This window comes from Lissotriton helveticus, chromosome 1_1 (assembly GCF_964261635.1).
Source record: "Lissotriton helveticus chromosome 1_1, aLisHel1.1, whole genome shotgun sequence".
NCBI classification, from domain to species: domain Eukaryota; kingdom Metazoa; phylum Chordata; class Amphibia; order Caudata; family Salamandridae; genus Lissotriton; species Lissotriton helveticus.
The window spans coordinates 78,733,160-78,745,842 of record NC_136057.1 but is presented as its reverse complement, the minus strand read 5'-3'; the positions used below and the strand labels follow the sequence as shown (position 1 = coordinate 78,745,842).

The following is a 12,683-nucleotide window of genomic DNA, read 5'->3' as shown; positions in this document are numbered from 1 at the left end:
TAAGGTCAAGGAGGATCACTGCCACTGATCCTCCCTGATCAAGAATTTTCCTGGACTCCTCGATGACCAGAGCAGGGAAGTGGCGCTGTGGCCAGGCGGTTAATAGCTTTATTTTGCTGCTGTGCACGCTGCCTCTCCTTGCGCCTAGCTGCCATGTCCTGGTCCAGTTTGGTGCACAGAAGCTGCACCGATTGTGTCATTTCTTTGTTCACATCTACCAGTTCTCTAATGCCCTTCCATATGTGTGTTTAGGTTCCTCATCTGGCGCTGCACAGACTGGATGGCCTTCCCCTGCATCCTCTGGATTTTGACCATGCTCCCCTCAAGGCCACGGAAGACACTGGGACCCTAAACATGTGCTGGTACAATGCTTTGTCTGTGCCTGCGGCGTCTGGTAGCTGTACGGGCAACCTCTGCAGTGGGCTGCTGTGTTGCAGGGCTACCTTCACCTGCCATGGTTTGTGTGTCATCCCCCTCCATGTCACCTGCTGATAACTCCATTTGAACTAGTGGGGCAACTACATGCCTCCTGCTCTTTTGTGTCAGAGGCAGTGATGCAGGCAGTTCAGGTGAGGACAGTAGCAGAGGGGATCCTGAACGTTCTGGGGACGCATGCAGTTGTGGAGCCATTTCTGTGTCTTGGGATGGTGGCGGTGTAGTTGGTGCACCGGTGTCCTCTGTGACATTCCCTGCACTTGGACCTGGATCCTGGCTGTCATCCCTCTCTGGCGCCGTGCCTTCCGTCTCCCTGGTGTGCTTGCGAGATGTCTCACCTGTGGACATATAAACAAACATTAGCTCAGTGCTACTGCCTCACAACCACAACAATTACATTTTTCACACTTAAACACTTTACATGTTGCCTGCGCTTCATTATGTCTGACATGATTTGCCTGACTTTTTGCTTGCTGTGCTGAATGACATTTACTGACTACATGTCCCATGATGCATTGCTCCTGTATAGTGCAACCTCTACTGGACTGGGGTTAACTATGCCACATGGGAAAAAGGGAAGGCTGATGGGGTGGGGGTGATTGCTGTGCATGCATCTTACCTTTTTTGGTTGCAGCTCTGGCTGAGCTGTCTGCATCTCCCAGTCCACAGACGCTCTCAGGTTCAAGGGTGGACCCGCACCAGCTCCTCCAGGTCAGTCAGGGGGGGGGGGGTGCACTTTTCTTCCCTCCTCCAGTTTTGTTTGCCTGTTTATGGATTTCGGAGAGTTTTTTTCTTGGTCAGGCTCCTGAGGTCATACCACCTCTTCTTCAGGTCCTCTATGTCCCTTGGAGTCACTCCAACAGCATGAACCTTTGTTTGAATGTGCAGCCAAATCTTTCTCTTGGCAGATTCAGGCACAGTCAGGGACAGCTTGCCAAATAAATTCTGGTGTTTCTTCACCACCTCCTCCACAAGGACCTGTAGCTCCATTGAGCTTAATTTTAGTTTCCTCTTCCTTTTCACTGCTGCTTGCCATTTTCACAATTTAAAAGTGAAAAACTCAGCTCAGCTCCAACTGCCTCTCCAGAACCTTCTAATTACTTGCCGCTGCCTGTGTAGCCACTTCCTGGTAGGGAGGGGGAGGGTGGTAGCACCTGATTGGCTGCATGATTCAGTTTCAGTTTTACTTGCTTTCCGATTCGGTATTTACAGATTCGGTAAATTCCGAATGACAGATACCGAATTTTACCGAATCGGTAAAAAATACAGATTTTTTTATCTACATAGCATTTACCGATTCTAAAATACCGAATCGGTAAAATTCGGTATTTTAGAGTCGGTAAATTACATTTACCTACATTGGTCCCTAAGTGTATTTAATGAAATTAGGACTTTCCATCATTGACACTGAGAACACCTGGATTTTAAAAGACTGGAGGCTATCATTGTGCTATTTTAAAGCTGCTTATTAACAGAAGAAGCATGAACAATTGGTTTGCAATGGAAAGTTTTGAAAGTGGAAATTGAAAGCAATTAGCAGCTCTCAGAATGTTCTGTTATTGCAAACGCTTAGGAAGCCATGGCAGACCTACAGCAATGACCCCATGAAACAGGTTCTATCAATTCTAGATTGTTTCATGGACCAAGTAACCCATCTGGAAACAGGAGCAGAGGATACAGGACAATGAAGTTTCCTATAGTAAATAAGGATTTGAGGATCAAGCGTTCTGAGACAGATGTTCAAGCTTCCTATTCTTTAAGACATCTAGCTACACAGAGACTTGGCCACTCAGGAAAAGCAGGATAATCCACTGCTGTTAAAAATGTTTTGTACAGCTGGAGATTGAGAACAGAATTCTAGGAGAACACTGCCTAGCTCAAACATACATAAGATTGCGGTCTGAAACACAAAATCATGGTCATTTTTGCTAATAGACATATCAGAGAGAGATTGGGATTCTCAGGACAGGCTTTTAACCCAATAAAGACTATGTTACTGTATCATAACATTTGATAATTCGACAAAGGAGGTCTACTTATCCTTATTCCTTTTTTAATAGTCAAATTAAGGGATGCTCCCCCACAGGTTTCCCATCAACAAAGTGAGGTGCATAGAATGGTCAATCTACATTTGTTCACTATTCTGCAAGATGTACATGAAGATGCTAGGTAGCTTAAGATAATTGCCACAATAGTGACAGAGCGACAGCATTTAATTTAACTTGTCATTGTGACCTGTAACATTTTAATAACAACACATTATTAGTGAATGCTCCAGCACCTCTGTATGCAGCTCCTGCGTCTCATAATGATGCCGACAAACAGAGAGAATCCATGGTAGAAGGTGGACACTATGACGCTTGCAGTCAACAGCAAACAGATAGAATCCCAGATAGAAGGTGGACACTAGGACACCGCAGTCTGCAGCAAGCTTTTAGAGACACAATGGTTTTACATACGTCTTTATGATGCCGAAGAAGGCTGCACACTATTTCTACACATAATCTGATTCAACCGCACAGCCACTGAGGGTGGTACACTGCTTTTATACAACATTTGATGCACAGTACAGCCTTGGAGAACGGCACACTGGTTTTACACAACATCAGACACAAAGTTGCAAACTTCCAACCAAGGTTTCTAAGGAAGAATGGATTATAAAAATAAATTGGAGAATTTTGGAAGTTGGTGAGAAGAATCTGTCACTATTCCCCTCTGTTTGAACTGAGGTCAGAACCTCAGGAACCCTCACAACAATGACCGACATAGCTGGGGCAGTTGGTGTACGTACATCAGACCATTCGTCCTACTTATGGTAAGCATCTGACCTACTTGCTTTTCTTCAGGAACATTATGTAAAGACTAACTGTCTGAAACAGAAAACAACTAGGAAAAAATGACCCAGACTCCCTTGTAGAAAGTGCTCAGTGTATCAAGTACATTATTATTGATTTTACAAAAAGCAAAAGCAAACTCACTTTAGGAGTAAAACAAAAAAGTCTGTTGGTCACCAGTGTGAAATATGGCACTTAGCACACTTTAAGTGCTTTTGGAGGAGCTCCTGTTGCTCCTCTGAAGACACAGGGATAGCCAGATTGGTGGAGATCGCTAAATATGGTGCACGGTAGTCCAACAGGGTAGTGGAAGCTGTTACGCCTGGTCCTCTGACAGACCGTGAACCATCTGTCAAACTATAAAGGAAAGGAACAGTCTTCAAATTTAACCCAAAATAGAAAAATCACTAAAGAAAGACAGGCTGGATTCAGGGTATGGTGGACAGGGCACTCTATCAAAAATGCAACAAAACATTATACCAGCCACACCAACGGTCCTCCCACCGGTCCTGTTTATAGTTGGAGAGATTGTCAGCCTTTCATAGGAATTCCCACTGGGTCTGTTGATGGAAAACTTCTTCGAAGGAGAAAGGGCTCTCGAAGAAAACCCATCAGACATTATTAGATATAGCAGAGCTATATAAGAACCTTAAAAAAAAGTACATTTTGTATTTGACAAATTCATGTTTCAATCCCTGGTGTTGCACACTGCTTTCAAGTGCTCAACCTTCTGTGGTATTTTCAAGGATTATTAACAAGAGTAGTGCCAGGATACAGACATGTTTTTAGCTTTCCTAAACAAATCAGGTATGGATTGGGTAGAACTGAATTATGATACCAAAACAGGAGTGAAGCCCAGATCTCAGTATTACAGGTAGCACTTCTCTCTTCATTAACACAGAAGGAGAGGTCGAACCATCTCTAGCAAAGAACCGCTTCTCACTCTAAGAGAAGGCACACTGGCGAGAAAAGTCCACTCTGATTCCACCTGCGCCAGAATCCCAGCTGAAAGCAGTCATGCTATTGAGATTTGACCCCTCTATTGCCAAATAAACTAGGCTCCTTGCTGACATCACAAATTATCTTTAACATTTAGGGAATACATCACATTTAAGATCTCCTATACAATCAGCAGTCAAATAGCATGAATTCAAATACATTTGTTGTTTTATTACATATCTAAAAACATGCATTTCATATTAATATGTAAAATCTAGTCATCACTGTGTACATTTCATAGCCTCATGATTGTTTCTGCTGTATCATAATTTAGTTCATGTTAATGTTAAAGTAAATTGAGTTTGATCCTGGTACACACGTCTGTAGTGTGGTTTTTAAAGGCTCTTGGATGTCCATACATGGGTGGTGTTTGGATGTTTGGTTATGTATAATTCATACAGACTAATAAAGTATTGGGTTTCAAATGTATTATGCCACTGATGGCCAAACAAACCACTTGTTCCTAAATATAATTTGTTCAGTTTTGAACTTGTGGCTGATAACGTGTAAGGAAAGTGAGTTTGACCCTGAAGCAAGCCCCTGTAGGGTGTTGTGTATAAGGATGGGTGTGCTGAAGAGCAGTCTCGTTCCTGTTCCTGACTGGCAGAGTGGTTGGGTGGTAGTCGTGGTGCTGATGATGATGGTCGGCAGCAGGAAGAACTCAGCACTTTGTTAAAATGAACTCGGTGGAAAGCATTCGTTTCTACTATCTTTGGCTACTGAAGATGTAGCCTTTCTTCTGATGTACATATTATATCGAAGAACTCCTTCCTCTAGGCAAGGCTGGTCTATGAGAACACTGTTTATTTGACAGCTGCAGCAACACAAAAGCACCTTACAGATCATTCAGAATGCTACGATCTAGTGTGTGTTCACTGATGTCTCCGCAGAATTGATAACATACTAAAGCTCTTCATACATTCCTGGCACTGTAATGGTGTTTCCCCTATGTGTGTTCGCTGATGATTTCTGAGATTTGAGGAATCACTAAAACTGCTTCCACATTCATTGCAATGGTATGGTTTTTCCCCAGTGTGTGTTCGAATATGTTTTTGTATGTCTGATGACCCACTAAAGCGCTTCACACATTCTCTGCAATGCTATGGTTTTTCTTCTGAGTGTGTTAGCTGATGTATTGTGAAGTTTGAAAACTGACTGAAGCTCTTCACACATTCAGTGCAATGATATGGTTTCTCCCCTGTGTGTGTTCTCATATGTATTTTGAGGTGTGATAACCGACTGAAGCTCTTCACACATTCACTGCAATGGTATGGTTTTTCTCCTGTGTGTGTTCGCTGATGATTCCTGAGAGTTGAGGAATCACAAAACATACTTAAACATTCATTGCAATGGTATGGTTTTTCCCCAGTGTGTGTTCGCTGATGTATTTTGAGGTGTGCTAACATACTGAAGCTCTTCACACATTCAGTGCAATTGTACGGTTTTTCCCCTGTGTGTGTTCGCTGATGTATTTTGAGGTTTGATAACTGACTGAAGCTCTTCACACAGTCAGTGCAATGGTATGGTTTTTCCCCTGTGTGTGTTCGTTGATGTCTTTGGAGTTGTGATGACAGACGGAAGCTCTTCACACATTCAGTGCAATGGTATGGTTTTTCTCCTGCGTGTGCTCGCTGATGATCATTTAGGAGTGCTAACTGACTAAAGTTCTTCACACATTCATTGCAATTGCACGTTGCTTCTCCTGTGTGTGTTTGCTGATGGCGCTTTAGTAGTGATGACAAACCAAAGCTCTTGCTGCTTGTGTATGATTTATCTTTCTTGGTTAGTGTCTCTGGGCCAGGTTTATAATTATCTGCATCCCGTGACTTGGTTTCCTGAGGAGCTAACATGGTTGATAAAGCACTTGTGTTACTCTCACATTCCTTGTATGTGTGTGGTTTTTTGGATGGTTGATTTCAGATTTCACAATGAAATACAAGACTCACCAACTACACATATTATAATTGTGGAAAGTAAAGCTTCTTTGTAAGTGGTTATGTCTTTAGATTGAGGAATGGTTTTGCAAGTTTATGAGTGAAGATTAGTCTTCCTTCTGGTCGAAGCAAATTGGGACAGTCTCAGAGACCCTCTTTCCTTTGCCCTTAGTTGTCTGGCTCCACTCCCTTGGGCTTTTCTCTTGCTCCTGTGGTTTGGCCAGGAAGAGTTTACAATATACCTAGCGTGCTCAATGGTGGTCTGTCATCATCACAGGAAACAGAGCAATGCTGTATCCACCTCATACCGAACACATTATCAAAGCTGGTGGTGGAGGCCTGTTAATACAGGAAGTGGTTTGTTAGTGTTGTTGCCTTAATTTTCTAGAGGTCATTTCTTAGTCCTGTGGCGTGGAGGTGCACAGCTCAGACTCTTACATCCACTGAATTGCTCTTGACTGCCTCTTCGAGGATCTATCAGTTTATGTTCAGGTTTCTCAGTCTCTGACTGTGCAGATCTTTTCCTGAATATTGGAGCTCATTTTTTTACCACTTTTTTCAGATTTGCACGATTACTGTCATTATTCACGATCATTTGTGCATTCAAGGCTGGTTTCCTATTGGATGTAAAGAGAATTACAATCACTAAATGGAAATGTAAGAGTATGTGAATACACAATATTTAACTAGTTGTAAAATACATCTCGTCATGACCATTTATGAAAGTTACCAAGAGATATTTCACCATACACAGATATTTAACTAAATGTTCTACTGAACATGTAAATCTTACTTAATTCAGAAAAGAAGGTGATTTTCCGGTGTTCACACAGTAACTTAGTACAGAAAGAGTACACATTGAGTGCCCACTTGCTAAAGGTACAGCTTTATGAAGACGCACATGGCTAAGATGTCATTTAAACAAGAAGGTATTGTGTAAAAAGAGATGGATCAGGATGTGCTGCTGTCACTTCAGTTTCAAGAAGTGTATGACAACAGTAACCCTTTCAAGACTAAATGACAAAGAAAACTCTTCATGAAGTTTATAATAAATGTAACACTTCAGGAAGTATATAATAAAGCTAATGCTCCAGGAAGTATATAATAAAGCTAATGCTCCAGGAAGTATATAATAAACATAACGCTTCAGGAAGTATATAACAAATGTAGCTCCATTCACACTCTTCTTGACATTACTTCACAGTTTACACTGGAGGCGCTGAAGTTCTAACTCCTGTCTTTACTTCTGTGTGTTAAGTTATTTTTGCCACATTCCTAGGGATGGTTAAAGCACTTGTTGGAAGATTGCACCATTTATTATAGTGATTCCATCACAACTAATAATATACCTGCGATATCTCTGCTGCCAGTACGTGTCTGCTTTTTATCTTTTTCTGCCTTTACCGGGGTATCTAGCTAAATGTCTTCCGTTTGGTGCCAGCATGCTCCTCGGTCAGTGGATGGAGCATTGGAAGAGTAAGACAAGATGTCCATTGCTTGAGGGGGAGTGCAGCACCTACACCTCTGGATATTTCTTACATTCAGCTCCCTTATGGCTGCATACTCGCTCAGCAGGGTTCATTGACCGCTAAAGCAGGGGAGTGACAAAATGAACACAGCAGACATCAGGTAATGAAGTAATAGACAAACACCATGATAGCGTAGAAGGATCAAAAGCATCTTTAGAGAAGCTCGCCGGGGACATAAAAACTGAGGGAGGTACAAACAGGCGAGGCGAACATGTAGGTACATGCTCGATTTTGGGTCTGTTTAAGGCTTTTACTGAGCTGGGAATTGGGGTGCACTGTATCTTAATCCTGTGGCTGATAAAGGCACTTGCTGCAAGGGTGTTACCACTTTGACCCTTTACAAGAGGGGAGCCGAGCCTTAGAAATCACAACACCTGAAGCTGCCTGCCCTGAGGGTAAGGTGAGGGTCCGGGTGTCAGAAAATATCAGCAAGGGACATAAAAGGATCCTAATAAACACAGCCCCAGAGAGGCGAAATAGGCAGCCTAGATGGAGAAGAGCTGGGTCCTCCACTGTTTCCAGGACAATAAGTGATATTGAATCTTTCTTAGGTTAGGAGGCATAGAATTTCATCGGGTCGGAGCTAAGACATGGAAGGAGAAACCTTTCGTTCTGGCTCTCCTTTGACGAGGGATGTGGGCCAGGTTTAGATTAGATGGAGCGTAGCATTCTGGAGGGCATGTAAAGTTGCATCCAGGCAGCTAGGCTGGTTGCTCCTTAGAGCTCTGTTTGTTTAATTAAGTTTTAAACAGTTGTCGTGCATACATTTGGCCAATGCTGATACAGTTTTTAGATTTGACACAAAAGCCAGTCGACTCTGCCGACAGGGAAATAATTAGATGAGTGTCATCAGCATACAACACTAGTGAGATATTCCAAAATATTTCACTACCTCTGCCAGAGGTCTGATGTAAATATTAACAAGCATCTGCAATGCAAATAGGTCTCGCATTTGTGAGTTAGAGCTATTGACGTTGTGAATGCCAATTATTTTTTACCTACACGTTTTATTTTTAGAGTGAATATATGTAGTGTGCAAAATCCCTTGGAAAGGTCCTGCACTTCGTAATAAATATATTGAAAAAGACGCAAGGTGTGGATTGTGTCAACAATTGCTTGGCAAGTACCTCATGGGTGAAGTGTCGCCACACATGTACACCGTGGTGCTTTACTAATGAGAAACTCATTAATAAAAGTAGTGCTTACAGACAAACAAACGTGATCGTAGCATGTGAATCCGTTTCCCGGCTTCTCTTTCATTTTCTAGACTATTTGACTCATTCTGCGTCTTGGTTATCCCCCAAACACTTGGAGGCAATGAGGTTTACCAAGGGGATTGGGGCAGGGGGGTTTTGGGGGTACATGAAAACGTATTCATTGCCTAGTTGTCAAAGTTAGCCCGGTGCTATTAGTTAAAAGTGTGCAGATATCATTAAGATTACTTTACTCGCATCTATGAGAAAATCGACATTATTTATACAAAATGCCAGAATGCGTCAGTTTTCACAGTGCTGGTTGATTAGTTTGATTGCATTCATTTTTGTATTTAATCTTTTACATAGCATCCGAAGTAGGTTACCTAACCCCAAAGCCCAGAGTTGTTAAATGACCCATAGTAGGGAGTGTTTTACAGTTGAGCAAATGTGTCCAAATGTAATTTTGGTAGTGCCATGAAATGATCAGCCAATGAGGTACTCAACGAGCAGGTATTTAACGACAAGTTCAAAATGCTCAAAATGTACGGTATTGTGGCTGTTGTTTGTTTGTACACAACTACCTCTCTGAATGTGTTTAATAACACAGAGCTCCATCTACCAGACATTGCTCACAGAGGGGCGACTGAAGCACAGAACAAAATGTATTCATTTATCCTGAGTGTGAAGGCACCCGGAAGGTTTAGTTGCCCGCCCTGAGAGACTAGGGATCCCTGCGATTCTACAGACTCTGCCGTGCTCCTCTGCAACAGAAGAGCCCAGCTCAGAATAATCTGCTTGTGCTAAGAATAGGTGAGGGGGATGAGGTTGGAGCATGCAGCAGTTTCGGGCATGTTTCCAGGTTATTGAAAGTGATGATTCTAACGGGAGGCAAAGGAGTCTGACTGTCAGTTTGTCTGCACCAGTCTATTTCTCTACCATCTACGGGGCTCACGGTCATGTATCCATTCATCTCTTTGTTAGAGGTGTGTGAGCCAATATATTAATTAGCAGGTAGAGCCAGCCCGAGACAAGCCAAAGCGTATACGAGCCAATGGGCGAACCGTGAAAATGATCGGCATGTTAATCATACAGTAAACATGATGCAAATGTGTAAATGTGCCACAACGTCTCTTCAGAATTCAAAAAAGTGCATTTCGTTAGCGTGTCACTTCAGTACACAAGATTATAGAGCTGAATTGAGAGGAAGTTATTAAAAGTGCTCCTTTTAAGCAGGAGTTAAAACACTGCCGCTCCGCCGGCCTGACAACAATGCCAATTGGGAACTAAGGGGCGTCAGTTGCCATGCATACCCCGAATGTTGCCTAGAGTCTTAATATATTTAGAGTAACATCGAATTCGAGTTGAATAAACACAAGAAGTTTTTGTACAGCAGGCATCTTGAACTTGCATATTTCAAAGTGGCAATAATAAAGATGAAAACGGAAGTGCCAGCAGGCAAGAAAACACGAACGGCCGTGGGGGGGAGGGTGTAAAGTCACAGACTGAGGGACGGGGCGGGTGGGGTGGGGAGACAGAGAAGAAAATAGTGTTAGCAGTAAAGGGGCCAATAGCCGTGGAAGAATACAAATGATGAATGAGGAGGGACAAACAAGCCTCAAACCAATCTGAAGGCAGCATTTAAGACCAAAGCCAATGGGCAGAGAGTGGGCGGAGCTTCCATGAAGCTTCCACACTAGAGTGTGTCCTGCATGCCTCGCAAAGCGACGGTAGCGCGTTCACGCTGCAACGCTAGGCAAGACCTAAAAGGGTAGGAATGAGCTCTGAACCCCGAGGGACACCAGGAGCCAGTCCTCTTTGTGATGAGGCGAAAGGGGAGGGTTTAACTTTAAAAGACCACTTGTTCAAGTAGGGGACAACCAGAAGTCAAATATGAAGGTATAGATACGTTTTATTGTAGCTTCTTTCATCAGACAGAGATCCCACACACCTGCCTCAGCAACCACCACTCCTAGAATGACCGGAAGACCTGGAACAAACTAGAGTTCCAAGGATGACCAGTCAACCTTGCGCGGCAGGTCAATGAGGAAAGAGAGAGAACCATCATAACACCACTCCTTTAAAAAGAAGGTAAACCAGGCGAGTTAATATTATTGCATGTGAGACAGTGTCGAAGGTCGCACTTAAATCTAGGAGTATCAGAGCCTGGGATTTGCCAGCCTCCGCAGTACTGCAAAGGGATTCAGTAACTGTTAAAATAGCAATTTTTGTGCTGTTTGATCGAATTCCATTTTGGGAACAATCTAATAGTTTATATTGTTCTAATATTTTAGTTAGGAGATTGTTTACATGTTTCTCCCCATCCTTGGACAGAAACGACAGAAGAGAAATAAGTTGGCTGAGTGGCATTTAGCGAAGGCTTTTTAGAAGAAGTATAACCTTGGCATGTTTCCATGATATTGATACTTCTTCAGTGCTCAGCAAGAGTTTAGCTAATTCTAGAAATATGGGTGTGACGCTCTCCTGAAATGTTAAAATAATATCAGGTTTAAATGGGTTATCTGGAGATCCAGATTTCACTTGACGCATTAAGGTGGTGATAGAATCTGTGTTAAGTAGAGCCAATTTGTCCAAGGTAGCCCATTGTGAGTGGTAGGTCCCTGTGTCAAGAGAGACAGGTTACACTGTTTTCTCACCCCTGTTAAAGTAAAGATAAAGATAACTGACCAAGCTTGCTGCAGTGGCTGTTAGAAGCTTCCGCTAATCCAGGAGTGGAGGTGGGTTTAATCAGGTTGTTCACAACAAAGAAGATTACTTTTGAAAGCTTGCTGCTGGTTTTGATTTGTCGGCAAATAATTTGACACGGGCTGTTTTAATCAGTTTCTTGTAGCATTTAATCGCTCTCAAGTATTGCATTCAGCATGATGCTGCAGCATGCAGCATCATAGGATTTGGAGCAAGCACACTCTAGTTCTTTGAATTGCTTCTTTTATGAGCAATGCTTTATAGAACCAAGCAACTGGGGGGCTGCTTCCTACTTTTATAGAGCTTAGCAGGAATAAAATGATCCAAGGCAGAATTGAGCCAAGCTTTGGTGGAAGTCTCCTCCCGTTCTATATTGGAGTCTAATAGAGGCACACTCCTTTCAATTAACCTTGAAAAGACAGATGGGTCCAGTTTATGCCACTACCTTCTCATTGTGGGGTTACCGGTAATGTTTTTTTCAACGCTAGGTGTATCAATGGTCATAGGCACCAAATATTAGTTTGACCAGGTCACTGGAATAGGGGGAGCAGTTTGAAGGGTGGCCAGGTTGTAAAACTCAGGGTTCAGCAGATGGCCAGCCTAGTAGCTGAATGTTTTTAATAACTGAGCTAATTGGAAAGTGGCCATGTCATTAGTAAAGTCATGGATTTCTTTATTGTTGATTAGATCAAGATGAAGATTCAAGTCTCCAATTATGCTCAAGTTGGACAATTGAAGTGAGTGCAAGGTAGAGCACTCTTTTAGAGATTCCCTGGGGAAGCATCGGAGCAGAGACAGGGCACTGACTACAACCCCCAGGCTCCACCGCACGCCACATCACTCTTCCTGCACCAGGACATGCTGCAAGGCAGCTGCCTGGTACCTCTGCGCGGGGCCATCCACGCTCGTCGGCGGAGGCTAGGCTGGGGCCCTCCCTTTAACCTCTACACTCCCCTGTTACAGGCCCAACATGGGCAAGAAAAATTTGAGAGCAACAGAGGAGGTAACTATTACTTCTTTAGATACCTTTCTGGCCAATGCAACATCGGCTTT

General features: G+C 42.9%; 1 protein-coding gene across 1 annotated transcript in view; it reads right to left on the bottom strand.

Moving 5' to 3' along the window:
* The window catches only part of LOC144758651 (uncharacterized), a 290,698-nt gene that overhangs the window by 187,974 nt on the left and 90,041 nt on the right, over positions 1 to 12,683 (bottom strand). The window contains exons 2-3 of the mRNA XM_078646440.1: positions 5,370 to 6,819; positions 3,447 to 3,626 (exon numbers count right to left, since the gene is read on the bottom strand). Of these exons, the coding sequence (XP_078502566.1) occupies positions 3,447 to 3,626; positions 5,370 to 6,118 (929 nt within the window). The 5' untranslated portion in view covers positions 6,119 to 6,819. The remainder of the gene's footprint in view (positions 1 to 3,446; positions 3,627 to 5,369; positions 6,820 to 12,683) is intronic.